This window comes from Zootoca vivipara, chromosome 7 (assembly GCF_963506605.1).
Source record: "Zootoca vivipara chromosome 7, rZooViv1.1, whole genome shotgun sequence".
Classification (NCBI taxonomy): Eukaryota; Metazoa; Chordata; class Lepidosauria; order Squamata; family Lacertidae; genus Zootoca; species Zootoca vivipara.
The window spans coordinates 39,054,541-39,081,663 of NC_083282.1; the positions used below are offsets into that span (position 1 = coordinate 39,054,541).

At 44.4% G+C, this 27,123-nt stretch overlaps 2 protein-coding genes and 1 long non-coding RNA gene across 6 annotated transcripts in view; 1 reads left to right on the forward strand and 2 right to left on the reverse strand.

Annotated features, from left to right (window-relative positions):
• ACOT11 (acyl-CoA thioesterase 11) overlaps positions 1–5,660 on the reverse strand; it is a 113,887-nt gene extending 108,227 nt beyond the window's left edge. The window contains exon 1 of the mRNA XM_060276894.1: positions 4,671–5,660. Coding sequence (XP_060132877.1) covers positions 4,671–5,040 — 370 coding nt within the window. The 5' untranslated portion in view covers positions 5,041–5,660. The remainder of the gene's footprint in view (positions 1–4,670) is intronic.
• Positions 5,661–8,772: 3,112 nt separating this feature from the next.
• Positions 8,773–14,360, reverse strand: LOC132592438 (uncharacterized). The gene is made up of 2 exons (XR_009557899.1): positions 14,237–14,360; positions 8,773–12,419 (listed from the first exon to the last, which is right to left on the reverse strand). It is a non-coding gene; the product is annotated as an uncharacterized LOC132592438 (long non-coding RNA).
• The window catches only part of SSBP3 (single stranded DNA binding protein 3), a 170,592-nt gene continuing 157,798 nt past the window's right edge, over positions 14,330–27,123 (forward strand). For all 4 annotated transcript variants that reach the window (XM_035123053.2, XM_035123054.2, XM_035123055.2 and 1 more), the window contains exons 1-4: positions 14,330–14,859; positions 15,742–15,814; positions 16,052–16,113; positions 18,737–18,821. In XM_035123053.2, coding sequence (XP_034978944.1) covers positions 14,804–14,859; positions 15,742–15,814; positions 16,052–16,113; positions 18,737–18,821 — 276 coding nt within the window. In that variant the 5' untranslated portion in view covers positions 14,330–14,803. The remainder of the gene's footprint in view (positions 14,860–15,741; positions 15,815–16,051; positions 16,114–18,736; positions 18,822–27,123) is intronic.

A 27,123-nucleotide genomic window follows, 5' to 3' on the forward strand; every position in this document is an offset into this window, starting at 1 on the left:
TGAATGACTTCTGGAATAAGATTTATAATGAACTCAAGAAAGTGTTGAAAAACACATTTGTTAAGAAACCAGAAGCATTTCTAGTGGGCATTGTAGGGAAGGAGATTCCAAAGAAGAATGTATCGTTTTTTATGTATGCTACGACGGCAGCGAGACTTTTGATTGCTAAGAACTGGAAACTACAAACATTACCAACGATTGATGACTGACAGATGAAGATGATGGAGTTTATGGAACTGGCTGAGATGACCGGAAGAATCCGCAACCAGGGAGAGGAAGCGATGGAAGAAGAATGGAAAGATTTTAAACTGTATTTTTAAAAATATGCTAAAGTAACATATTAGATCAGAAATTAAGGTGTAAATAAACTGTGGAATTTAGGAATATGTGATATGAAAGTTAAAAAGTAAGGTTAGGCAAGGTGATGAAAATGATTTAGAATTTGCTAACTATAAATGTGTTAAAGAACCACAGGGAGGGAAGCCTGAGGAGGTCCCATTAAATCATGTGAGATGATATGAGAATTGTTACGATATATGTTTTTCTTTTTCTTTTTTCTTTTTACTCTATGTGTTTATCTTTTCTTTTTTTATGTATTGTTGTTATTTTTCTGAAAACACTAATAAAAAATATTATTAAAAAAAGGATAATCAGCATTTGTGAAGTTTAGTAATACTGTACAGTATATTAGTAATCAGCCTTTGTGAACTAGGAACACGTGAGATTTGAGATATTTCTAGATCCCCAAAAGAGGAATTATGAGAGTTAAGATATATTCTTAGCTTGGATAATGGTTGCCTATCCCATGCTAGAGAAACTCTGAAGTTTGGAGAAGATATCCCCTTTTGGCCACTTCATGCTAACAATGCCTAGGGCAGCTCAACAGAATGCTGAAAATGCACAACGGTACCAATACCTCACACTAGGCAAAAATATTAATCTAGCCATGTTGAAAAATATAACCATTTTACAATGACTTACAAGGGACTGGACAAATTCATGGAGGAGATGTTTGATCGATGGCTACTATTCACAATAGCTATATATGATATCTCTCGTATCAGTGCCATTATGACTGTGAATGCAGCAGAAGAGGGTGTCAGGGTAGCTACCATTAAGTACCTAATGCTGAGTTAGGTACATCTTTATTCTGATCTAGCAGGGCTCTTCCCTTCTTATTGACCTGGCTTAAGTACATGAAAGCAAGCCCAATTGCTTTTGATAAAGTTCGTATCTAAGGAAGAAACATTCTTAGGATCAGATCTTTGTGAATCATATCTCACCCCAATAGCCACCAGTGTCCAAAACAATAAACCTGAATCTAGCAGGAAGAGAAACTTGTGTATCTTCACATTGTTTAAGGTCCCTACATAGCAGCAGCAGATTTAAATTTACCCAAGGCTCCTATAAAATACTTTCGCAGATAAGCATTACTTGCATTGCCTTAAAAACCTGCACAGGAAAGCTACTTGAATTCTCTTTCTATAGCAACACATCCACCATTGTTGTCACTTCAAGTGGAAACAGTAAGGTTATCTGTAAATATCCTTATCCCTAGTCTCTTGAAAGTGATGGGGGAAACTCCCAATGGCCCAACCCTCTGTATGCATACTGGGAAGTCAGCTCTCCCAGAGTTGACTCCCAGGTACCTGTAAGTATAAGCAATTGATAGGTTGGGTGATTAACCTGGGAGTAACTACTTCAGTTATGTCAGGATGGTTGGTAACAAGAATAATGATTTCATCTTTTTTCTGGTCCTGTGCCTTTAATCCTGCACAGGGGCAGAAATCAAATGATGTTTCCCACTTGTTACCATGGAATCTGCATGCCTGGAAAAGCTTCACCTGTTTGCTTTCTGCAGGCCTAAAAGACATAGACTTGGATCCTAAAATCAGCTAATTTAAAACTCTTAATGGAAAATCCATAGCTGTTTTTCTTTTTATTAACTGGTTGTTGTGAGTTCGGCTGGATCAGTGAGTGAATGAGCGGTCTGAGATTTTGATGAAAAGAGCATTAACATTTTCTTAAGGTCCGTGAAGGGAATTCACTCGCAGCGGTGGGGGCAGAGTCCTGGTGAGGAATGTTGCAATAAACAGCACTTTGCCATTGGAATGGGCAGGGGAGAGAGAACGGGAGTTAGTTGAAGCTGGGTATACCTTCTGAGGGGTTGGTTGAGTCTTCTCGTCCAAAGGAAACTATGGAGACAATTGTAACCCATTTTACCTGGAAGTAAGCCCCATTGAATTATCTAGGGCTGCCCTCTCAAATCCAGATTAGGCAATCAATATGTGTGGCTGGGGTCACTCGAGGCACCTGATGACAACCCACACTATGATGGGGTGGATCCAAATGATCCCATTTGTTTAACTTGGGTCCCACTGAAAGTTAATTGTGACTTCATTTCAGTTCCATTGATTTCAGTAGGAACTCACTCATTCAGTTAGCCTGGATGCAGCCCAATGCATTGATACAGCTTGCACGGTCTTCCGTCGTCTTCTAAAGTAGATGGGAAGGGTGTGGGTGGGTGGTTGGAACTCTAAAACTGCTGGCACAATGTTCAGAAAGAATTCAGATCAGTTAATTAGAAATTGGCCTGTGTAGCTAGAGGTATTGAACACCACTCAGAAGAAATTATTCCGAAAGCTTTACGTAAGGAGCTGTTGAGATGGAACTTGGCTTCATGTAGCATGTTCCTCGTCTCCTCCTAGGGAAAGTTAAAGGACCTTCAGAGAGAGAGATGGAGATGGCACAAGCAGATGGTGACCAGAATGAGTCAGGAACTTCAGGATGTAGCTGAAGCTGTACTAGCATTCCTCTGCAAGAGTCAACACTTCATATAGGACAGCCTTTCTGAGTCCTGGAAGAAGGATGAGCTCCAGTTACAGTCTATATGCACTGCAATTCTTCTGCAAAACATGCTTCATGGACTCAAACTCTGCCTGTTTAATTAGGGAAGCACCTATTTTCTCATAGAATAATAGAGTTGGAAGGGACCATGAGGGTCATTTAGTCCAACCCTCTGCAATGCAGGACTCTTTTGCCTAACATGGGGCTCAAACCCATGACCCTGAGATTAAGAGCTCTATCGGCTGAGCTATCACAGCAGCATCTAGAGAACTCCAGGCTTCCAACCCCCTAGAGTGAAGGAATGTATTTTTTGAAATATATTTACCGATAAGGTTTTAAGACTTTACTCTACTGCACAGCTATTCCTGCAATGCTAGAGCAATTCCGCCTGCCTTGAAAACATTTGAGGATGGGCTGGGGGCATAAACATATTGCCTTTATCACCTTTGGTACGAATGTTCACCTTTTAGGAATGTTGTTAGCTTGTTCCAGTTTCCTGGGAATTCTGCTGAATTTTTAGAAATCAAATTTTATGAAACATTTTTGTTAAACCTTACCAAAAACATGTGAAAAAATACAAAGCAGCAAACAGTGTTGCAGATAGTTGCATGTGACGAAACTAGGCCAAGTTTAGGTTGACAAACCACAGTTCTGTTTGCACAAGGATAATAAAGTGCACATTTATTAACGGCAAATTATGTAATACAGATAAAGTTATTTCATGCAGAAATAATATACTTGCTGTATGCATTTCATCCCCTATTTCAGCAAGAGCCATATTTACTTCTAAGTAAACATGTGTAGGATTGATTCTGCTGTTTGTAGAAGTCGGGGAGGATTCTGGGCACAACTCAGGCAGGGTTTGGGCTAGCCAATGAGATGGCAGGGCAGAACTTATTTGAAAGTGAATCAGGATTCCTTTTATTTAAAAAAACACGTTTATATCCTTTGAGAAATTCCTCCAGAATTACAGATAAGGGGCCGGATCCAGCACAAGGTGGTTGCATTAGTTCCCATTGAAATAAATGGAGCTTAAATTTAATTACACCATGACTATCTGGTTCCACTGATTTTAAAGGGATGTAAATTAATCTAATTTAAACTGCAATCTTATATTAAGTTACCTGGGATTAAGCGCCAATGGGATTAAACTCAATAGGATTTACATCAGTCTGTGTCTATAGGACTGTGGTGTTCATCTGGATCATACCCAATGGTTGTTGAGTTAAATGTAAATCACGCTAAGGGTGCAGATATACACTGAAAGCAAGACTCCTGGGAACTGTAGTTTATGCCCACAGAACTACAACCCCAGCACCCACAACAAAATACAATTCCCAAGATTGCTGGGGGGAAATAATGTGCTCTAAATGTAGGGTATACATGCATCCTAGATACATCCAAAACAATCAATGGCTGAGTAATAACATGTTCTCTCTCTACAGTGGAACCTCGGTTTATGAACGCCTCGGTTTACGAATTTTCGGTTTACGAACGCCGCGGACCCATCTGGAACGGATTAATTCACTTTCCATTACTTTCAATGGGAAAGTTCGCTTCAGTTTATGAACGCTTCAGTTTATGAACAGACTTCTGGAACCAATTGTGTTCATAAACCGAGGTACCACTGTATTACGATCTCAGGCACTCTTAATTGAGCCAATCATTTCACACACACACACATTGATACTGTTACATGCCACCCCAATCTCCATGAGTGGTGTGATATTTGAGGAGTTCCAGGGTTGTGTTTCCATTGGGAAGATCAGAGCACAGCAGAGACTAGTGTCTTTAAGAAATACAGTTTATTAACACACACTTACAGTTGGAAGTCTGCAATGGAGGGATGCAGAACATTACACCCCAAGAGTGCCTCCTGTTGCCGCTCTCTCCTAGCTTCAGGAAGCTGGGGTCCAATGCAGCAGTCTTTAAGGGCTCCAGGGCTCTTCGTGCAGTCTCCTCCAACCAGCACCGCATGGAATTCAGGCCTGCGCAGCAGCTCATGGGAGTCTCACCTTTATTCTCCGTCTTCCCAGCGTACCTCTTGCCAAAAGCCCAAGCCTCCTGCAAAAGGACACATTTTTCTGTCACCCCACAACCCTCTTCATCACCTTCGCACCGCCTGTTTTGCACAGACCTGGGAACCTTCTTAGATGTGTAGATGCTAGGCCATTGTTTCATGATGGTTTGCATCTAACATTGCCGTTGGCCTACATCGGTCTGGAGAGACAATGGAGTGTGCCTATGGGGAGGGAGAGGGGGGTGAAGTCAAACTGCTGTGTTAGTAGCACCCAAGTGACTTCCCTGGAGCGCAGGCCTGAGCAGTGTGCATGGAGGGCTGCCCAGGCAAGACCCTGCTCTTGGCCTTGCTGTGGTCCAAAGGAAAACGGAGCAATACATTTGGCACCAGCTTGACTGCAGGAATTGCTGGAAGGCACTGTCCAACCATCTTAGGGTCTCCACTCTGGAATTCTGTAGGGTTTATTCCTTAGCCTTTTATTCTGCTGAATATGTCCCATAAGGCAGAAGATGTTTAGGATAATAGTTTTCCTTCTCCTTCCCAGGTCGACAAGCCCTATCTGTCCCTCACTTCCCTCTACGGCACGTGCAGAAACTGTCTTCTTGACCACTGGACCGTTGGTCTCGTCTGCTCAATCCGCTGGAGGCTGTCATTGCATGCAGGGGAATGCAATGTGTCCTCTTTTTCCAGGACACGTCCTCTTTTTCAGGGGTAAAATTTCTGTCTGGGTGGATTTTTTTTTTAATTTGCCAAAATGTCTCTGGCTATAATTTCTGGACAAGTCAGAGCCATGATGGGTGGTTGTAGATTTGCTTTCCTCTTCTCTTCTCCTGCCTCCCCCCCCCAAGCAATATATCACAGCTTCTATAGCCTACATATAGTAGGGGATGGCAGAGGACGAGATGGTTGGACAGTGTTCTCAAAGCTAGTAACACGAGTTTGACCAAACCGCAGGAGGCAGTGGAAGACAGGAGTGCCTGGCGTGCTCTGGTCCATGGGGTCACGAAGAGTCGGACATGACTAAACGACTAAACAACAACATAATAGGGGTATTTAAAATGATAGCATCCTCTTTTTTGCTCTTCAAAATATGGCAACCCTAGGGGAAAGATCTAACTCACCAGGGATTTGAGACCCATTGGCTATCCTAACCTGGTTTAGCTGGCCAGTCAAAGCTGTTTCCCAGGGTGCGGCCACTGGCACATGCTGACTGCTTCTAGGAGCCACAGGTGAGAGGCGAGTGCAGGGCGGGGACCAAAGGCAAACAGACTACCACAGAAGGAGCATGGCATGTGCCCCACCAGAAGCACTACCCCTCCCCTAACACCCCATACATTATTGGGTTTAGGGGAACCTCCCCTCCCCTCAGTTTATAACATTACATAAAGGACTTTGCAGTATAACTTAAACCAACAGGGAAATAGAGGCTCTTTGTAAAACTTTGCTGTGCGGTGGATTGTTCACATTCATGCAGCAGTGGGGAGGATTAAAAAAGTAACTATTATTTAGAAAAGATGTTGTGGTGTTTCAAAGCCATTTAATTACTATAGCCATGTAGTATTAAAGTAGCTATGCAATATCCAGGTGACTTTTTATTATTATTAAAGAAATGAATCCTGATTCTCTAAATGTTTTTGTAGATAGGATCATAGGAAGCTGCCTTAAACCAAGTCAAACCAGTATTGTCTACACTGACTGGCAGCAGCTTTTCAGGATTTCAGACAAGGAATCTCTCCCATGCATGTACACGAACATATTAACACACAGAGAGAGATCTGTTTTGAGACTCCCCCCACTACTAATGCTGACCAAACATCTGTTCTCATGGAAACTGTATCCAAAAGCCAATGGCTGTGGATCAGGAGTTCTTGCTAGTTTCAGGAGCTGCCTCTCAGTTCCTTCTTATGCTCCCGTTTCCATAGAAATGAATGTCAGAACGGCAAAGACAAGGAAAGGGAAAGGAAGTACAATACAGGTTTCACAAAGTTTGCCCTCTGGAGAACTGGTTGGAAACATTACAAGCTGATGAGCAGAACTGGGCTGCCTGGAGCTGCCTTTTAAACAGAGCTAAACCTTTTGTACGGGGCTTTCGTCTTCACTGTCATCACTTATCCAAACAACACAATACAATATTGATATTATTTATTAAAACAGCAGGTTTTTTAAAATCAGCAGCAACACCACACTAAATCTCATGAAACAACAATGGCAAATTACTACAGCAGGGAAAAACCCAACAGACAATAACAAATGAAAAAGAAACCAAGAAATAGAAGCATTGGTGTAAAACACCCAGGCAAACAGAACAGCTTTTCACCTGGCATGGCAACCAAACGATAATAAATCGTTTGGGCAAGTCTCTGTAGGAGCAGGTGGTGCTTTAAGTGCCCACGTCCCACCGCAGTTCCAAGAGATGTTACCTGTGCAGAACTTATTTCTTGGTCCAGACTACTTCGGTAATCATGCTTTGGAGATAGCTGAGACATTCAATTTTTGTCCCCATGTTTGAAGCAGGGAGAGATGTTGAAATATCAACTGATTCGTCAAAGATCTAGCCATTAGCATGTGCATTCAACTGCAAAAAAAATCTGCATTACCCAAGAGATCGCAGCTGCAGAGGTAAGAAAACAAGTGTCGTTTGTTGTCTGGAGAGGTCACTTCCTGGTTTGCATGGAGCCCAGTGATGGAAGTGCACAGTTGTATTCAGGGAGCACTGGGTGTTGAAATTTTGCACCCCTAGCAAATTTGCACTCGGGGCAACCACCCCTTTGGGCCGCCCTGATGCTACGCCACTGGGTGATGATAATTTAACTTTGGCCTTGTCAAGCAGTCAGCAGGGAGAAAATGTCTGCTGCTGGCCTTTGCCTGATTTCTGTCTATTTGCAGGAAGCTTTGACTACTGAAAAATAAAATCGCCCACCTACCACCTCATTCTGCTGCACATATAAACAGGACTCAATCTTGCTGATCCTCACTGGTTACTCCTTTCTAGTATGAACTGTTTCCATTTTTATTCTGCTTAACTCCCCCTCCGCCTCAAGCAAACCAATCTTTTTATCCCATGTCTGCTGCTTTAGTTTAGGAACAATTAGTGTGGGTATTAGACTTTTAAAAAGAATCCAAGTACCCCCATCTACAAGCTTCTTGATCACCATCTGCAACATGCTTCTGGGAAACCTCCAATAATTCTACTGGGCTGATGAGTCATTGCTTGCTTTGATAACGAATCTGGTTGATTTTCTTGCAATGGCAGATTCACATGCACACAGTTTTTAAAAATGGGACAACTCGTAACTCCCCCCCCCCCCAATCATCCATGCTAACATGCAAAGGTCACTAGGGTGACCAAGTGGGAATTCGACAGCTGTAGTTTGCATGGCATGTGGAAATTCCCTCTTCTGCACACCTTAAAGGTGCAGGAGCCCTCTTAGATGGAAAATATGGCTCAGAAATTTTCAAAATTAGTCTTTTAAAAAGTCATAGTAATTGCATGAATCTTACCTTTAAAATATTGCATTTCACAATATAGCGCCATAGTTATTTTTGCTTTTCTACAGTTCAGTCAGGCTTACTTCATAGAATCATAAAATTGTAAGAGTTGGAAGGGACCATGAAAGTCATCTATTCCAACCCCCTGCCATGCATGAATATTTTGTCCAATGTGGGGCTCAAACCTGCAACCCTGAGATTAAGAGTCTCATGCTCTACCACGGGAGCTGCTGCTGCTCAGTTTATTTATTTGTAGGCATTTATAAGCCTACTCTTCACCAGACAGCCCCCCCCCCTCAGGTGGCTTACATTCAGCATAATACAATTAAACCAGGCAATACAGAGGTTGGCAACCTATGGGGGGTTGTGGGCAAATTTGCAAACTGGAAAAACAGCTGGGAACATCATGCACTCACTCACTCATCATAATCATTTTATTTGTAAGCTCAAGGTGGCTTACAATATGAAAAGATTTACATACATAGTTACAAACATAGCAAAGTAGTCATAAAAATAAACAAAACACATCAAAACTACATAACCAAACTGAACAATCCCCACATAAAAATAAAGATACAAAAAATTAATATCAACAACAGCAAAAACTTCCAACAAAACTTTCCCCCAAATACCCCCGTCTTTGCTGGGCAGCAGCAGCAGCAGCAATTTTTATGAAGCCTGTCAGGCCCCGCCCTAAGCCAGGTGGAGAGAGGCAGGAATGGGGCCCTCAGGCTCCCAGCAGATCAGCCTTCCCTCTCACACATTCACCCCCATTCCCAGCAGCGATGAGCCTCAAAAGCAATGTTTTCTCTTTGCCCCACAAGCCTCGGTAGCGGGGTGGGGCTATCTTCTTGGAGAGTGCAGCTGGGGAGGCAAGAGTTAATCCCCACCTCCTACCTGTTAGCTCTAGGAATTGGAGGTCCACATTAACCACTGAGAAAACAGGATGTTGGCCTAGACGGGTCGTTGGCCTGATCCAGGAGGCCCCTCTTAGGAAGGTCACCTCTCTCCTGCAGCCATTGGGCCTGGCCATATTGGAGCCAAGAGGAGTCTTCTTTGAAATGAAGCCCAATTGCAATGAGGGTGTTTTCAGCAGGCAGAGTGTGGTCATCGCTGGGGAGGGGGTAATCCCTCCCAAACTCTCTCTCTCCTCTGTGGTAACTGTACTTGAAAGCAGCTTTCTATAGAGGGGTCTTATGTGGTGTGTGTGTTAACTCACCCCAGTTTTAAACACAACCCAGCACTGCAATTAGATTGGGAGCTTTATCTTTGTTAAGAAACAAGATGACCCCACAGTCACCAGGTGCCATGTTAACAACCCATGATGTAAGATATAACCAATGTATATAAAAAATGTGTGTTGATGAGACCAAGGGGAAGGCATTTCACACCAGGGGGGCACAGAAAAGGCCCTCTCTTGTGCTGCCACCCCACAAATTTCACAGAGTGGCTAGCAGCACCTTGCCTGCAGAATGTAACACCTGGGCAAGTCTACACATGAGGAAGTGCTCCTTCAGATATCCTTCAGATACAAGGTTTGGGGGCTTGTGTGTGTCAACAGAAGAATCTTGAATTAATGTACAATTTTGTTTGTATAACGCAGCAATGCCTTAATGCGCCACCTTTCATTTTTAACAAGTTTACCGTTACAGGTCCCATCAGATATGAAGTCCTATTATTATTATTATCCCCATTTTACAGACGTACAGCTAGGTGTGGCATGATACAGCAGTGTGCCCAGTGTTGCATAAGGATTTGGCAGCTGAGGTATGAAACCACATCCATATTGTGCAAGTACCCAGAAAGTTTGCTCAGTATTTTTCCTCCCAGTGGAAGAGGAGTAGGCCAGCATGGCATTAAGGGGATTTAAAATGGAACAAGACATGGCAAGATCAGGTTTCAGATATACTTGAAAAATGTCCATCATATTTAGCCACATTTAATTAAGAGAATCTGCAGAAAGCTGGGGTCAGGTCTGTAAATATCCCAGTCCCAAACATACATTCCTATCTTTCGGCAGTCATCTTCTTCCTCTTTCCACTTTGGGAAGCTGTTTATGTTGAAAGGGAAGGTTGGCTTCTTCCCAGCCCATCATGTGTATCCACTTGGTTCTCCTTGCAGTGAGCTCACAAGGCTGAATTTGGCACATCCCTTTAAACCTTCTGGTGGAGGCTGATGTCACCAATAAGGGCTTCTTTTTCTGATTTCACTGCAGCACCCGACCATAAGGGGAACGGAGCGCAGAGGAAGAGGAGGCGACGTATTGCCAAATACCTGGAAGGAAAGCAAACTAGCTAGCAAGAGAGATGCCTGGAACAGAGCTTCAAAACACAGAATCATGTGCTTTGCAAATGCTCCCCTTTATGCAGGTTTCCAAAGAAGAAAAACGGCCCTCTTCAAGGATCGCACTTCAGGATAAGAAGGCTGGAGTGAGCTTTGTTTTCCTTCTCTGAAACTGCTGCTCTTGTGTGTTGTCGTTTTTTTGCTTGCTCATGGTATCGATTGGCATTTCCAGGACAGGGAAGGAAACTGGTCAGTGCACGAAATGGTATCGGCTCAGGAACGAGTCAAAGATCTGTCAGGAACAGACCCTCTTTAGTATTTCTGACTTGGAGAAAGCAGAAAGAGTACTGTACTTCCAAAAATCCCACTTTGACCCCGAGATGCTGCAAAGAGGCACATGGATGGTGGAGTTCTGATGCGGCTTATTGCAAGACACCCTTCTCACTCTCTCTGGTTTCACATGCATAGCTGCTATGATAAATGTTTTTTAAACACCCACCCATTCACCCCTAAGTGAGGGAAACTGCAGAGTGCTTGTGCCTTTCCTACGGAGGAAGTTCTTAAACAAGGAGCACCATCCTCCCCCACCCTCTGTGATTTCCAATAATTGTTAACACCCTCATTGATTTCTTAGGTTCAAAGTAGAATTCTAGAGTCACAAAATTAAAGAGCACCTCAAAGATCGCTTAGCTCCAGGGTGGAGTGCCCTTTTCTCAGCCGGGGGGGGGGAGCATTTCCTTCTGGGCAACCTTCCAAGGGCCAGGTGACAGTGGCAGGTGGAGCCAGAGGCAAAAGTGGACAGGTGTATGGATTTTACCTCCGTACAGCCAGCTACCTTCTACACAAACTCACACACCTGCTCTGTCCTCCATCTACACATTCCAGCTAAAGCCCCCAGGTTGTGAAGCAGGACAAGTTAGTAGCCTGGGAAAAAGTGCTGAGGTTCCCTACCCCTGATGTGGCCCATCTCTTTGTTCCCTCCTGAATCAGGCCAATGGCCCATCTAATCCAACATCCCATGGCAAAAGGAAATCCTTCTTAACACTTACTTGAAATCTCCTTTATTTTAATTCTAACTCGATTGGTTGTAGCCCGACCCTCTGGAGCAACAGGAAACAAATTTGCTCTGTCATCTATGTGTGAATCCTACAAACATTTGACTGTGGTTATCATATTGCCTCTTCATCGTGTTTTCTCCAAGCTGTCAAACACATCCAACTCCTTTGACCTTTACTTGAGATCCTACAAGGAAAGTTACTTTAACAATGCAGGCACTGCTGTAAATCAGAGAAAATGAAACTCCTCCTCCTCTGAATTTTGTCCATCTATATCATACATCAAAAAGTTGATCACCTAAACTACACCATATGCGAATGATGGTAAAAATAATAATATTGGAAACAAACACCAAGAAAACAAAGGATTTATTTTGAGCAAGAAAACTGCTAGCCTTTATGGTTTTACAGAATTTTGACCCCAACAACTGTACCAAACTAATTCAATTACTGATGGCTCACAGAACTCCTAAATTTAATTTGTTTATATATATATATACACACACACACATATGTGGAAACACTTTTTAAATGGATCTGTGGTGGTGAGTATCTTTTTCCTTCTGTGAATTCCATGCCACCTACCGGGAAGAAAAAACCTTAAAACTTGCAAGTTTCCACCGCAGACAGAGTGCTTTGCAGCCTTTGAATGATACCTTTCCCAGTAACCACGCATAGCACAGATTAAATCAAGGCGAGTACAAAGCTCCGGGCTGTATCGTTTCCTGGGGGGGGGGGGGAAGAGAGAAAGGAGGAAGGAAGGAATATTACTCCGAAAACGCACATAAATTCGCTTTCTAAAGATCCATAATACAGATCGCTCACGTTAAGAGGACTCTGCCCCCTTTTAAACAAATATACACCTTTGAACAATACCACCGAACTTTAATGGGCGTGTGCGCGCTTGTAGTTTATATTAACTCTGGGTTTGAGTTTTCCTTCTTCCACTGTTTTTTCCCCAGGACACTGACCTACCCTTTAATTGTTTGGTGATAGGCATGTAAGGGGGAGGGGCGTTACTTGTTTATTGGAACAGCACAGTTAAAAAAAAAATCAACCCTGGCGAACAGTTTCTAGTCCCCCCTAAGGATGTATCCAAACAGGCAGCCAATCAGCGCTTACACAGCTTTTTCAGCTCGTCTTTTTTAAAGGGACAGTAGCAAACGGGTTATATCATTTAAAGCGAAAGGCACCGACATTTGCGGGGTGGGAGGAAGCTGGAAAAAATCTCTCCCAGTTTCTCAGGAGGTTCTAACTTTAGGCTTCAGGAGAGAAATGGACCGCAAATGTGGGTCTTTAGCTGTTAACAGGGATGGGGAGATGGTGGTGAGTTATTGTTTGAAGGATACAAGGCGCCTTTTCTCGGATCATGCATAGCCCCACGCATCTCTGAGGTTTTTCTTCGGGGGTACGGGCATCATTTTAAATCTTGTGTTTTAAAGATCTCCTAAACGGTGCCCCTTCTCCAAAACTTCCTCAAACCTCCATCCAATTCTCTGCGTCCCCCACCCCTTAAAAAATAAATCTGGGGAGGTCGCGCTCCCTCCGTTTTGAGGCATTTTGAATTGGTCCTTATGTTAGGGCCATCCTGGTGTAAGACAAAAAAAATATTAAAAAGCGGTTTTAGTATGGTTTCTGCAAAGGTGGGTAAGACACGGCACCCCCCTTCTGTGCAAGGAGAAACAAAAATAGCCTCGAGCGGACCAAAGGAGCTGGACGGGAGGGTGGGTGGAAGAGATGGGGACTGGGGGAGTACGCAAAGGTGGTCCAACCGCTCCTTTTTACTAGGACTGGGAGTTAAGTCCCGTTGAGCTCAGTACGGCTTACAGCACTTGCTAATAAAGGTGTTTAGAAGCGGGGTACAAAAGGTGAATGAATCCATAGCCATCGGGAGGCCCCGTTTTTAAGATTCCACTGGCAAAGCCGAGATCCCACTGCAAATCACAGATTCGCGCTTCCTTGGGAGTAAGCCCCACTGAGCAAGGTGGGAGTTACTTCTGAGTAAGTTGCACGCCTTGAGATCGGGGGGGGGGGGGAATACGCCTCTCACTTTGCGCACTTCTGTGCTGCGATCCGCAAGTCCCAACTGAGGAACACAGACACACACACACACACACTTTCTCTCTCATGTACTCGGGAGCTGAAGGGGCTTGAGGATCGCAGCTTCAGCCTGGGCAGCGCTAGCGGCCACAATATGAAAGGTAATGGAGGCGGGAGGTCGGGAGGAAGAGGAAGGCGGAGAAACTGGGGCGGCCGAGCGCAAAGAGGATGGAGGGAGAAGCAAAAGGCAGGAGTAGGGCTAGGATAGGGAGCGGGGAAAGGGAGCGAGGCAGGTGCAGCCACGGGCGCAAAATGGGGCGCAGAGGGGCCTGTTGGCTGGTGCGGCGCGGGATTGTGCTGTAGCGGGTGCAAACGGCACGCGGGGAGGCTGGGGCGAGGACTGAGAGCAGGGCGGCGCATGTGGGAAAGGTGAATGGTGCGAGGGAGCGAGCGAGACAGCGGGAGGGCGTCTGGTGGGGAGGCTGGGATTAGGGGAGGGTACCTGGGTTGAGGAGGGAGCCGGGTAAGGAAGGCAGCTCAGCCCCTCGGTAGCGGCAGTAGGAGGAGGCGGAGCAGCGGAGGCCCTCCTCCCAGCCAAGGGGACCCTTTAGGAAGCGGCCGGCGCGCTGCTCTCTCCGCCTGGTCCTGCCCAGCAGCATCTCCCCCGGTGCCACCTTAAACTCGCTGTTCGGGGGCGGAGCAACCCTTCCCCCCGCAGGCCGCCGATTGGCCGGGGAATGTATCCATTGTGGAACGTTGACGCCCGCCGCGTTCCATCCCTAGTGTAGCCACGTTCGGTTGAGCCGGGGGCAGCCGCGGTGGCGGCAGCAGCAGCAGCAGCAGGAGCAGCAGCTGAGGAAGAAGCCGGAGCCGCGGAGAGGGGCAGGGCGATGGGGTCGAGGCCGGGGCTGGGGCTTTGACAGCTGAAACCGGGGCGAGCGGCGCGGCGCCAGCGGCGGAGCCTGGGCGAGCCACAGCTGAGGGAAGGCGCGAGGCTTGGGAGACCGAACGGCAGCGGAGAGATCCAGGCGGCGGCGGCTTCGGTTTCGCCTCTTTCTTGCTGCGGACCATGTTCGCCAAAGGCAAAGGCTCGGCGGTGCCCTCGGATGGGCAGGCTCGGGAAAAGTAAGCGCCCAGGCACCGGATGGGACTCCCGAGAGCAGCCGGGCATGGTTTCCTCCGACAGGCGTTCTCGCCGTCCCTTCATTGTCTTCGGGGAGCTCGGGCATCTGGAGGGGACGAGCATGGAGGCTGCGATCCTGGGGTGGATGCGGGGTGGTCGTGGCGGGGAAAGGGTCTCTCGCCACCTCGGTCCCGCCGCTTCGTGGTGGAAGGGAAAGCGAAGGGTGGCGGATCGGAAAGCACGATGGAGGAACGCATGCACCGCGTCCTTTTGTCTGAAGTGTCTGTCCGTCTGTGCAAGTGGAAGGGGTGAAGGGCTTTGTCCAGGCGATGAGAGATGGGTAGGCTTCCCCTTGGCCCTCCCCGCCTCCCACTTCGCTCCGAGAGTTTGCAAGTTTGGGCAAATCGGGGGATTGGGTATAAGACGATTTTGGGGTGGGAGGGACCCCCTCTTAGACCCAGCTGGCCTTCCCCCAAATCTGTCCAGGCACTAGTGGAGAAAGACCACAAAACTCCCCCCTCCCCCCCTCGCTTTGGGTTCCTGGAAGCTTTAATGAATGGCTGGGGGATGCTGCTGGCTGCCTTGCAAATGGGGCATGTGCCTGCAGAAGTTGCATTTTGTTTCCTGCCCTGAGCTAGTATCAACTTATCTCTGAGGTGGGATGGGGGCTGCGCGGGGCGGGAAGGAAAGCGCTCCTTGCTCTCAGCACTGGAGGCAGGAAGGAAGTGATATTTCTTCACCGCCCTGCTTTAAACCTGGGTTCATCCCCACTGAAGTGAGAGGAAGGTCAGCGTGGAAGTGGGACGATCCTATAAAGTCTTGTTCAGCACAGTGGTCGCTTGCTCCTTCTCTACCACTTTTTCTTTTATTCCGTCCTTTTGCAGGTTAGCTTTGTATGTGTATGAATACTTGCTGCATGTAGGAGCACAGAAATCAGCACAGACCTTTTTATCAGAGGTGAGTGGCTCTGTTTACTTTTGACCCTCTTCCCTCACCCCTTGTTTTAGATGGCCTTTGTTTTCAGAAGCAGGCACTGTAGCCTCCATTTTGAATTTTTTATCACCTTTTGCCATTTATTGCTAGTTGGGCCTCAGAGGCTGCTTGGGGAAAGGGGAGGTGAAGTGGGGGCTGCGGGCAGAGGAAGCATCTTTCCCCCCCAGTATCTAACCTCTTTGCACCCTTTGCTGTTTACAGATCCGATGGGAAAAAAACATCACGCTAGGAGAACCTCCTGGGTTTTTACATTCGTGGTGGTGGTAAGTGGGCTGCTGCTTTCTCTTCCCCAAAATAGAAACTCCTATGCTTAACTGGCTGTAAGTGGGGCAAAAGTTTTGGAGTCGTCTTGTGTTCCTGTGTTGAGAAATAGATGTAGTTGAACTGTGAGCTCGTCTCTCCATCCCAGTTAGGATTTAGTTCAGCAAGTGTTGGAGAAAAAGGTACTGAAGAAAGTCTTGGATCAGTTGTTGTTGTAACTGTTTCCAAGTCATACAAAATAGATGTTGCTTGAGCTTTCCTTTATCATTAATCAAGGCATAAGCTCTAGCCTTTACTTTCTTATGTATGGTGATTCAGAGTGCAGTCAAAGGACAGTTATGTGCTGGTGTTTGTAAGAAAATATATGGAGTACTTCTGCAAGTTACACCTATTGCTCTGTTTCTTCCCCTGCCCTTGTTATGATGCTAAGGTGTAAATGTGTGACAGGATAGATCAGGTGCTGATATTTTTTTACAAATGTATTTGCCTTCTCCTGAAATGTTTCCTTGGGAAGAGCTTTATTAGTCTTGCAGAAAGATTTCTAGTTTTACTGAAAAAGTTTCAAAGAAACACTGGCACTTTCCCTTAGCTTCTGCACAGAGTTACTGATCAATGCTACTTGTTATGAGGTTCTCTCTCCCTTGTGAATTTGTGTCAGTGACGCAGATAGTCCAGTGGGCAGCTTCAGCTTGACTGGAGCAGTTGTGCAATTGGTAGTGTGATGCTGGGTGATAGAAACATTTCTTACAACCCGGTTCCGAAGGGCAATTCTTGACAGTAGACCCCATTGATGCCACTTGCATGTGATGAAGTTACCACGTGTCTGGGCCGTTTGCTAGTAATGCAGAGCAGGACGCTTTCAACATGACCGTATATGAGACAGGCTTGACACCCAGAGATGGAGAGCTGAGGGACACATGTTGCTTAGGTAAGCGGTGCAGTTTTTTGATTAGGCTTGTGGGTTGGTTTGTAGTTTATCTTAGAAGAGGTTGAGATAGCACATGGGGTTGAAGGCTGCTTGCTTCTGAACCTGTAGAGCAGGAGAGCTGAAAGGTTTTTTATTTCTCTTTCTGGTGTGTAGTTAGCAGAAGCATTTTTTTTGTCAGAACATTCTCTGTCAGCTGGCCCAGGTTAATGCTGTTTGGATTGTTTCCCAGTCTGTTACATGCTTGGGGTTCGTGCATAGTCTCAGGCGTCAGGCTATGCAGTCAGTACTGGTCAGAAAAAGTTAAGAAAAATATGTTAGCACCTGGAGTCTTTGATACTTGAAAAACAACCACTGTGCAGGATATTTTCTGACACCCCACATTATTTACCCGAATGCCTGGGGAGACTGAAATTGTTGATTTTTTTAAAATGGGTTTTTATTAAAATATTTTTATGGACAACATATAACATTTTCAGTTCATAGAGTCCTTTCTACATGAGGGAGAGGGGAGAGAAAGAAAAGGGGGTGTTTTTTAAAAATCAATATTTCACTCCTCTTCCTCCAAAGAGCTCAAGGTAGTGTGTGTGGTTGTCCCATTTCTGCCATGTGTTTCTCACAACGACCCAGTGAGGCAGGTTAGGCTAAGAGCCAGTGAGTGGCCCAAAGTCACCCAGTGAGCTTCATGATGGTTGTGGAGATTTTAAACCTGGGTTTCCTCATGACACTCTTGCCCACTACACAGCACTAGATTAGTCAGCAATTGTATAAGTGACTGCAGCTAACATGGGGGGAGGACAGTGAGTTTTATTATCTAAGGGGCTTCCATTATGGCGGTGCTTATATATGTGCAACATCCAAGACAGAGGATGAAATCAATGTTGTATTGACAGTATGGCATTTAATGTCAAACTGAAACAGCTCTAATGGATTGCACTCTGGTTTGGAAGATGGCTTCATATTTAGAGGGAGATGTGTTCTGGTTTAATAGAGCAACACAACAACCAGAATTGGATGCATTTGGTTCTAGCGAGAGGGCGATTAAAAGTGCTGTTGAATGTGCAGTAGTGTGTAAGAGGTCCAAAAGTAAAAGTTCAGCCTGAGCATAGAGGGGAAACGGCAGAGTGGGCTAGCCCTGGCAAGATGAGCGAAAGCGGATGGTTACAGAAAGAAATCTCTTTAAACAAAAGAGTGAGTGTAAATATAGGGAGCTTGAATGCCCCAAAGTTGGGAACCCAGGTAGTTGTCTTCTAGTAAGTCGGACCATTGGCCGATCTCTTCCAGTGTTCCAGAGTCACTAAATGTGATTCTCCAAGTTTTTGGAGGGGGGACATTTCCAGTCCTAATTAGAGGTGGCAGGAATTGAACATAGAACATTCTTCGGGAAATCAGATGCTCTGCCACTGAGCTACGGCCCTTCCCGAAGTTCAGCTTTTCTTTGGACACTTCCGTGGGAATCCTACACATTAATAACATTTGCATCCCCAATTGCACATCTTGCCTGTCTCTAGTTGGATGTTGTTGAAGGTGGAAGTCTCAAGTGGAACAAAGGTGATATACTGAATGCTTCTTGGCTAAAGATAGATGCACCTTGCTGCTGAACCGTTGGCATGGCCAGACTTCATACCAAACACTGTATGTGATGTTGTATATTGTCCAGGTTCGTAGTCACTGTCTGCTCTCTTTCCTTTGCCCTACAGTGTATTTTGGGACCTTTACTGTGCAGCTCCAGAAAGGCGAGATACTTGTGAACACTCGAGTGAAGCAAAAGCCTTTCATGATTATGTGAGTAACTTAATTTTCAATCCTTTTGACTATAAACTCAAGGGAGTACAGCAAATGGGGAGGAAAGGGTGTTGCCACTGCTGCCATTCTGACTTGGTTGAATAATATTTTATAAAGTCACAGCTATGTGAATCTAGTTCAGATACTTATCTTGAGTACTTTAAGGTGGTGCATATTGATCTCGTTACATCGCCATGCATCTTCCTAGTGGCACGCAGGATAAGCAGGGTGAAGGAGAGATGCAGTGGCGATATTTATCATGTTGAAATCTCATTTGCAAACTTTCTGACATAAGTAAATGGCTGTATTTGAATGTGGAATGCTCTTTCTCCAGGAGGAGAATGTCATCGGGGCCTGTATGTATTTAGGAATCAGTTGTAAGGTTGCTGTGCAGGGCAATCCTGTGCATGTTTACCTGGAAGTAAGCCCCACTTACTCCCAGGTAAGTGGACCTAGAACTGTAGCTTTCGAGAGCCAATGGACTCGGTTCAAAATATCAATGCAAAGGTTTTCCACTTAAGACTGCAATGCAGAATTTATTATTTCTTTTGAATTTTTGTATGGGCTGCAGGTACAAAATTGAGGTGGAGAATCTTGCATTTTTGTTTTCTGATGTGCAATTGATTACCCCCAAATAAATAGCAGGTGTATGCGATACGAGCACCTGGAGTTTGCTTTGTTACGGTGGAGGGGTGGGGAATGTTGTGAGAGTAACTATAGAGCTACAAGGCCCCCCCCCCCAGAGGATAACGTTAGAAGCTGTTTCTAGTGACCCTATCCTGTTAGAGGGGACATTGCCCCAAGCTAACTCTTCTGGATAAACTTTGACTTGTCAGCTTCTACCTGTGATGGCAGAGCACGGATTCCCAGGAGGATGTAGATTTTGATAGTTCATAAAAGGAAAGGCATCTTGTCCTTTTTCTTTTGCAACACACAGACTGAAGGACTTGTAAGGAGATGAGTTTCAGTGGAGAAAAAGCAAGCTGCCGAATGTTGTCCTTGTTTCCATTGAGCTGAGCCTCAAAATAATATACAGGGTGAGAAGCTGTGGTCTGTGGGGAAAGTGAGCCAGAAGTGAACAGTCTGGTTAAAAAGTATTTACTTGGAAAGAGACCCCATTGGTTTTAATCAATTTCTCACATGATTTGTAAGTTAAGATCATTAGGAGAGCTGCTCCCTCCATAGTCCTGCCTCTCAGTTAACAGCTATAGTGTTGCCTGAATTATATGGTTCCTTCTCAGACCAGCTCCCTGGGAAAAAGGGTTCACTTAACACAGGGAAGAATGGGATAATTCGTCCATTGCTTATCTCTGTGGATGTTGCTGGAGCAGGGTGAGACCTGACAAAATAAAAATGGTGTCAGAATTGTTGTTCTGGTAACATGTGAACTGGGCTTCTGGTTTCTGTACTGAGGATCACAAACTCCAGGACAATAGCTCTTCTTGATGGTATCCAAAGCAGCTTTTAGTAAAAGGTTTGAGAGCTTATTGTAGGCAGATTTCCTAGGCTAGAAGAAAACTTCGAAAATGTGCATTGCTCTGTGCTTATCATGGACATTCTTCTTCTGCAGAATCAACTTTTGAAAGGAGAGTTTCATATTAAATCCACAACCTACATCTTTAATTTTATCTCCTCCTGATGCAGCCATACCAGGAATATGGAACTATGTTTCCCAGAAAATTGGCAGATGGCTGGGCATTGATCTGATTTTGTGTATTTGATTTGACCAAGTCCCCAAAGAGACATTTTTGCCTAATGATGAACAATCTTTGGAAGTTGTTTTTCTGACTTGGTGGAAAACACTTGCTTTTGCGTGAAGAAGTGTAGGCTGTGACAGCATGAATTAGCAGGAAACAGTCTGTCTTGAAAGAAAGAGCAAGGGAGAGGGGCACAAAAAAACTTTAGCCCTAGTGTCTGTGGCTGGGTGAATTGCAACTCGTGCCCTGATTTGTAGCCTTCCCATAGAAGAAGTCCCAGTTGTACTTAAAGGGGAATAAAATAATCTGACATTTTTATTTATTTATTGGCCTGGTTTGTTTTAAACAAATGGTGTCTCCCCAAACAGTTTGCACCAATAAAAAAGAATAATAATGAGGAGCAGGCTCTTACAAACTAAAAACACAGGACAAATAAGGGAAGGAGAGTGGAGAGGAAAAAAGATAGAAGGGGAAGATCAGCTGGGACCATGCCAGAGGATAGTTGTGAGCTGTGAGCAGGCCAGGCTGATCTTCCCATGATGCCCTTGCTCTTAGCCCTCTGGCTGGTAGCAGAAGCCAGATAAAATACTCTGGGATAGCTCAGTTGGTAGAGCATGAGACTCTTAATCTCAGGGTTGTGGGTTCAAGCCCCACATTGGGCAAAAGACTCCTGCTTTGCAGGGGGTTGGACTGGATGACCCTCGTGGTCCCTTCCAAGTCTGATTCTCTGAATTCTACAGTCCTAGGGAATTTAACAGTTGGAGCAGAGCATTTCTGGCAGAAGAGGGCTGGGAAGCAAACTCCCTGTACCCCCTGGTGTTCTTCCGGGGTGGGGGGTGGGAAGATGGTGCAAACTCTCTGCTTTCTCCTTTCTTGTACAATCTGTGGGCAACTAGGGACATAGCTGGGGAGAAGAACCTACGCCCCAGCACTGGTTATCCCCGTGGAAGTAGATTTCCCCCTCCTTCAATCCAAGTTAAACCCTCTTAAGAGTAGTGAGAAATAAATGCCATTCACCTGAATCGGAAGAAGTACTGTATATTCCTGCGTATAAGACTTACTTTTTAACCCAGCAAAATCTTCTCAAAAGTCGGGGGCCGTCTTATACGCCGGGTCGTATTTCTTATACGGCAAGTATATCCCAAACTCTATATTTTAACTGGAAAAGTTGGGGGTCGTCTTATACGCCAGAATATACGTACTCTGCTGCCGTAAGGGATATAGTTCAGTTGGGGGCAAAGACCTGACTTTGCCCCTAACCCTGGGTCTGTTTTGCTTCCATCGTAACAGTGTGCCCAGAAGCAGAAGTTTAATTCGCTTTTGTGGCAGAAACTTAAGAGGCCACATTATGCTATGGGGAGGAGCCCCATATCCCTGCAGTTTGATGGATGGGAAAGGAGTTTGCCCCTACTTGCTCCTCGTTGGTAGCTCTCAAATAGGCCTGTCACCGTGAAAACTGAGGGAGAGCACACAGCATCCTAGTTAGAGGTGGCCTCGCCATATTGCTTAGTGTGTGGCAACTTCGCCACAAGACACTGTTTAGATTTAGGACTGCAAGTGTCAAGCCTGTTTCTGATTATTCTTGAAGTGTGTGTATTGTTTTGAGCCTCACTTCTAAAGGAATAGAACTTCCACTGACACCAACAGGGGCTTAAGCATGTGGGTCGATATGTCTTCGTTGTTACACGTAGTGACAAATCAGTCGCTGGATTTGCCATTATGGATTGCTGGTTCCTTCTTTGCTTCTTCTCATGTCTCTTTTTTGGTTGGGAAGTTGCTTCTGAGTCAAGGTTGTCCCCTATGAAATGTTGCTTAATATAGTTTTCTAATGATATTGGAATGCCCTCTGTAGGTCTTGGATGCAAAGCATAAGGTGTGGAGGGATACTGCTTGCATTCAAGATATAGTACTGCTACATTAGCAGCAGCCTTATAATAGTGTCTGAGGATTTACAGTATTTAGAGAAATTAATCTTTTTTAGCTGGGTAATAATTCTAATAATAGGCATGAGTGCATTAGATGATTCGCATAAACTTCTTTAATACATGTTGCTTTAAGCTTACAGCAAATAGACACAATCCTGATTGTTTTGTTTTGTTTTTTAAAAGTCCTAGTGTAATACAGTTTCGTAACACTCCTGAGTAGTACTTTACCTTTTTAGTTTTATTATGAAGACCAAAAAGATGTTCTGTTCCTGCCCGCCCCTAGCTCCCCCCTTCTTTTCATTATACTCATTATTTGTAAAGGGCTGTTGGTTTTAAAATAGTTGACTAATCTGTATTTTCATGACCATGTTGCTTTCAATCATAGATGTATCAGTTCCCCACTCCCCAACAGAAATCTGTAGCTCCCTTCCTATAATGAACTTAGGACGCCATCATGGATGAGATATTGGAGTGTGTTGTGGAGACAAAAAGGACAATTTCTCATGTATGGGAGGGGTTCGAAGAGGATTCATTGGGCTGAGGTTATTAAAGAACATTGAACTAGTTTCCCCCTTTTCCTAATCTTCTAAATTACTGCCCCCGTGCAGAACATCTGGTGCTGAAGTTGGACCGAGTATCAAACATGGAAGGCCCTTGCCTGAGAGAAATCTTGCTGATCGGTTTGCTTGTTGGCCTTGTTATATGTAGCCAGGATGTGTTCCCACCACCTTCTTCTAAGCCTCTGCCTCCATGTAACATAGTTTAAACGACAAGCCTTCTTAAACGGCTAATGAATGAACGGTGACTCATTCAGAAAGGCTCCCAACCAGACTACAGGATAGTTGGCTGCATAATTTGGATTGACACTGTATGGAGGTTTTAATGGAGACTCCAGGAAGAACATGCAGGATTGCGAGAACATGTTAATAGCTACTGCTGTTTACGTTCTAAAAAAGATTTTCACTCGGGGGGCCTGTGCAAATCATGATCAGAATGGACAGATGACTAATGTGGTAGATGGAGTAAAAATAAACTGCTATTCTAGGTTGTCGGTATGATTGGTAAAAATTCTCTTAAGCTCTTGATGTGCATGATTTGGATGCACGTATTTTGTGGATTCCTTTATTCTCTGCACCAGTAGAGACTCTGTGCTGAGGTTGATCTTTCGTCTTGTGTCATAGGACTGAAAGCAAAAACATTGTCTTAAAATTCGGGAGAGTGCCTAACCTATTGTGTATAAAAGACAGTGTTCTGTGCTTGGAGAAATGCATTTAAAAGCCTGGCATCATTTCCTTTGCATGCTTCTTTCCCATTGTTTATGGTTGAGGTGTGGCTACTTGGACGTATAAGAAGCAAATCTCTCCAGATCAGTAGGCTTGGCGAATACATGCTTCAGAGAATGGGAGGCCATGCTTCATTAGCAGCCTGTATAACAGCACTTGCATGCTGTGTAACTTCCATTTCATTTCCCAATATAACTATATGATAATAGAAGCAGCAGGAGCAACAAGCAATTTCCCCAAAGAACATTTTTAATATTAAAAACAGCAAAAAGTCTTCGTTCTTCTTGGTTTTTCTGTGTCTTAATCGATTCATAGGAGTTCTGAGACGGTTGACCTGTACTGACTTCGAAAGGAATTCTTGAGATTGGGACGCAGTGTGCTGAATTCTTGCTGGCAGCAATGTAGAAAGGTGCTATGTAGACCCCGTACCAAGGGGATGGATGAATAAACCTTACGCTTTGGAGACTTCACAAATGCTCCTCTTGCACATTTCCCTGTGAGCTGAACACCAAGGTTTTTCTTCTTCCTGCAATGCACAAAATTTGCTCACCACAGGGGAACATGGGACCAATTTTGGGGCAGAAAGCAATTAGTGCTGTGAAGATATGACAAGGGCAAGATAGGTACATTTGAGGGGTATTTTTGTGGGGTGAGGAAAGGAGGCTACATCTTGTCCTGTTTGTGCCATTGTTCCACTTCTGTAAGAGAAAGTCCCACGAAAACTTGAATTTCTCGGCTGACTTTGCAGAATTACGCTAATTTATGTTTTTGGTTGCAACGTATTTTTGCAGAAGCACGCGTTAAAGTCACTCGTTAAAACTTTAGCTAATTTGAAGCTGTGTAAACTGGTACAAAGTTGACTTTAAAACAGAAAACAGCTTATTAATTTTATACACTTGGTTTCATTTCTCCCCAAGTCTTGGGGTAGAGTAGAAATTTGATAAAACTGTGGTGCTTTTAATGTGGTGGTTCAGTGGTTTGAAATTTGAAAAAAGAGAGAAAAGAAATGTCTAGGGGGAAGGAGAGAAGAGAAATCCAAAATGTGCTTCCAATTTCAGTGTTTCTGTGCGTTTCCAAACGAAAATGTTATACTCTCTCTAGAGGTTTACTGCTGTTGGCACGCTTGCCTTTATCTTGCTTCTAGGCAAAGCCCCTCCGTAGGCGCACTCATATTACATTGTGGCGGTGTTGCCAGACACTCTTGTTGCAGGTTTTATTGTGCATCTTCTGAGCTGGTGAGCTACAAAGGGATTGTACAGCATGACAGGGAATTTCAACCACCGCGTTATCTTGGAATTGGCCGATTGATGATTGCAGTTCAGCGTTTCAACACTGTGAAAGCCAATACAATTTGAGTTAGCTGTGATGACTGCCAGTTTAAATACCGCAGTGAATTTCTGTCAAATAGCTAATACACAGAATGGGGAATTGCAGAAAACTTGATCACTAGAACCAATTTAGTCGATTTTGGCCTCCAGCTACAGAAAATGAACTTAAATCTAGTTGACTGTCGCTACATACTTTTTGTGGCATTATTCTGTTTGCACATGCTCCTCTGAGTGTAACTTCGAGGGAGAGTGCAAAAATTCAGAAACTGTTTTCAACACAATCCCCTCCATTTTTAAAGTTGTAAACCAGCTGTTCCCTAGGTGATATTAGTCCTTTGGAACCGCTCCCTAAAAACTTTAACATAATATTTTCAAAATTAAATATTTTAAGAATTATATTTTTAAAAGTTTTATACAGGGCATATTTTGGTCTGGCAGTTGCAGGATATGCTGTCTGTCTGTTTGCTCTAGCAGAAACAACTCCTCTCTTAAAAAAGACTTCTTTTCTCTCTCTCCTTTAAATACCTGCTAACTGTGTGTTGTGTCAAACAGTTAATTATAATCTAAATAATTCTTTGCTTCATTTATGCAAAAGCAGTAGGTGTAACATAAATATTTTTTTCTACATGACTTAACCTTAATTGCTGGGAGAATGTGACAAGAATCCATTTCTTCAAAGAGGTCCTTCTCCCTCGTGACGTGAAGCCCATGTTCATTTTCAGATTCTCACAGCAGCCACAACTGTGGAGATCTGTTCCATTGCAATCCTGACAACTAACAGGCATTCATTTCTTTTACCAAGACCAGAAGGGTTTCTACATACAGTATATTCTGCTTTGCTGGAGCATAATCTTTCTTCAACATACCTGTATTATTTCTCGTCGTTGTCAGTGTCCTCATGGTCCACTAAATAGCTCTTACATTACTTTTTTAACTTGAGATTTGCACTCTTCTCCATGGCTTGATGCATGAGCTAGTTCTTCGAAAGATAAAACATTTGGTGCAGAACTGAGGATGTTGGCTTGGGACTCCAAAGCTAAAGAAGTGTCTCAGCCGTACCTGTGTCTTAAGCTCTTTTCTCCACCTGCCTCTGGCTTGTGATGTTGGTTATATGTTCACAACAGAGAGAACCTTCTTGGTGGTGGCTCCTGCTTTTGGATTGCCTTCACAATAGGACCATGTCAGATGCTGCCATAATCATTCTGGCGAAACGTCTGAACTTCCATGTTTGCCCAGGCATCTTAAAATAGGTTACATTACTCTTCGTTGTTGTTGAGGCAGTCCTGTCTTGCACTGCCTCCCGCAGTTTGGTCAGACTCATGTTTGTAGCTTCGAGAACACTGTCCAACTATCTCGTCCTCTGTCGTCCCCTTCTCCTTGTGCCCTCCATCTTTCCCAACATCAGGGTCTTTTCCAGGGAGTCTTCTCTTCTCATGAGGTGGCCAAAGTATTGGAGCCTCAGCTTCAGGATCTGTCCTTCCAGTGAGCACTCTGGGCTGATTTCCTTCAGAATGGATAGGTTTGATCTTCTTGCAGTCCATGGGACTCTCAAGAGTCTCTTCCAGCACCATAATTCAAAAGCATCAATTCTTCGGCGATTAGCCTTCTTTATGGTCCAGCTCTCACTTCCATACATCAGTACTCTACTCTGGTTAATTTGGTTGCCTTTCCTTGTTTCATGATGACGGTTGATTGTTTTATTTATTTTATTGTGTTTTATGACATGTTTGATTTTATTCGTGCCTATTGTATACAGTAAGCCTTCAGATTATGTGGGGGTTACATTCCAGCAATCGTGCCTAAAGCTAAAGTCACGCATAGTGAAAACACATTGGGTTCAATGGCAGCAGGGATTGCCAAAATCTTTTTTACCAGACACCCGCCTCCTTTCTGCCTCTTTTTTTTTGCCAAGTCATAAAGCTGTATGGACAAATTAAGTGTGTGTAAGTTTCAGGCTTACTGTACTGCCTTTGTATCTGCAAGGATGAAGCACAATCTAGAAAGGCTTTAAATAAAATCTAGACTCTCCTCTTGACATATGATTCCAAGTGCTGGTACGTATGATGGTG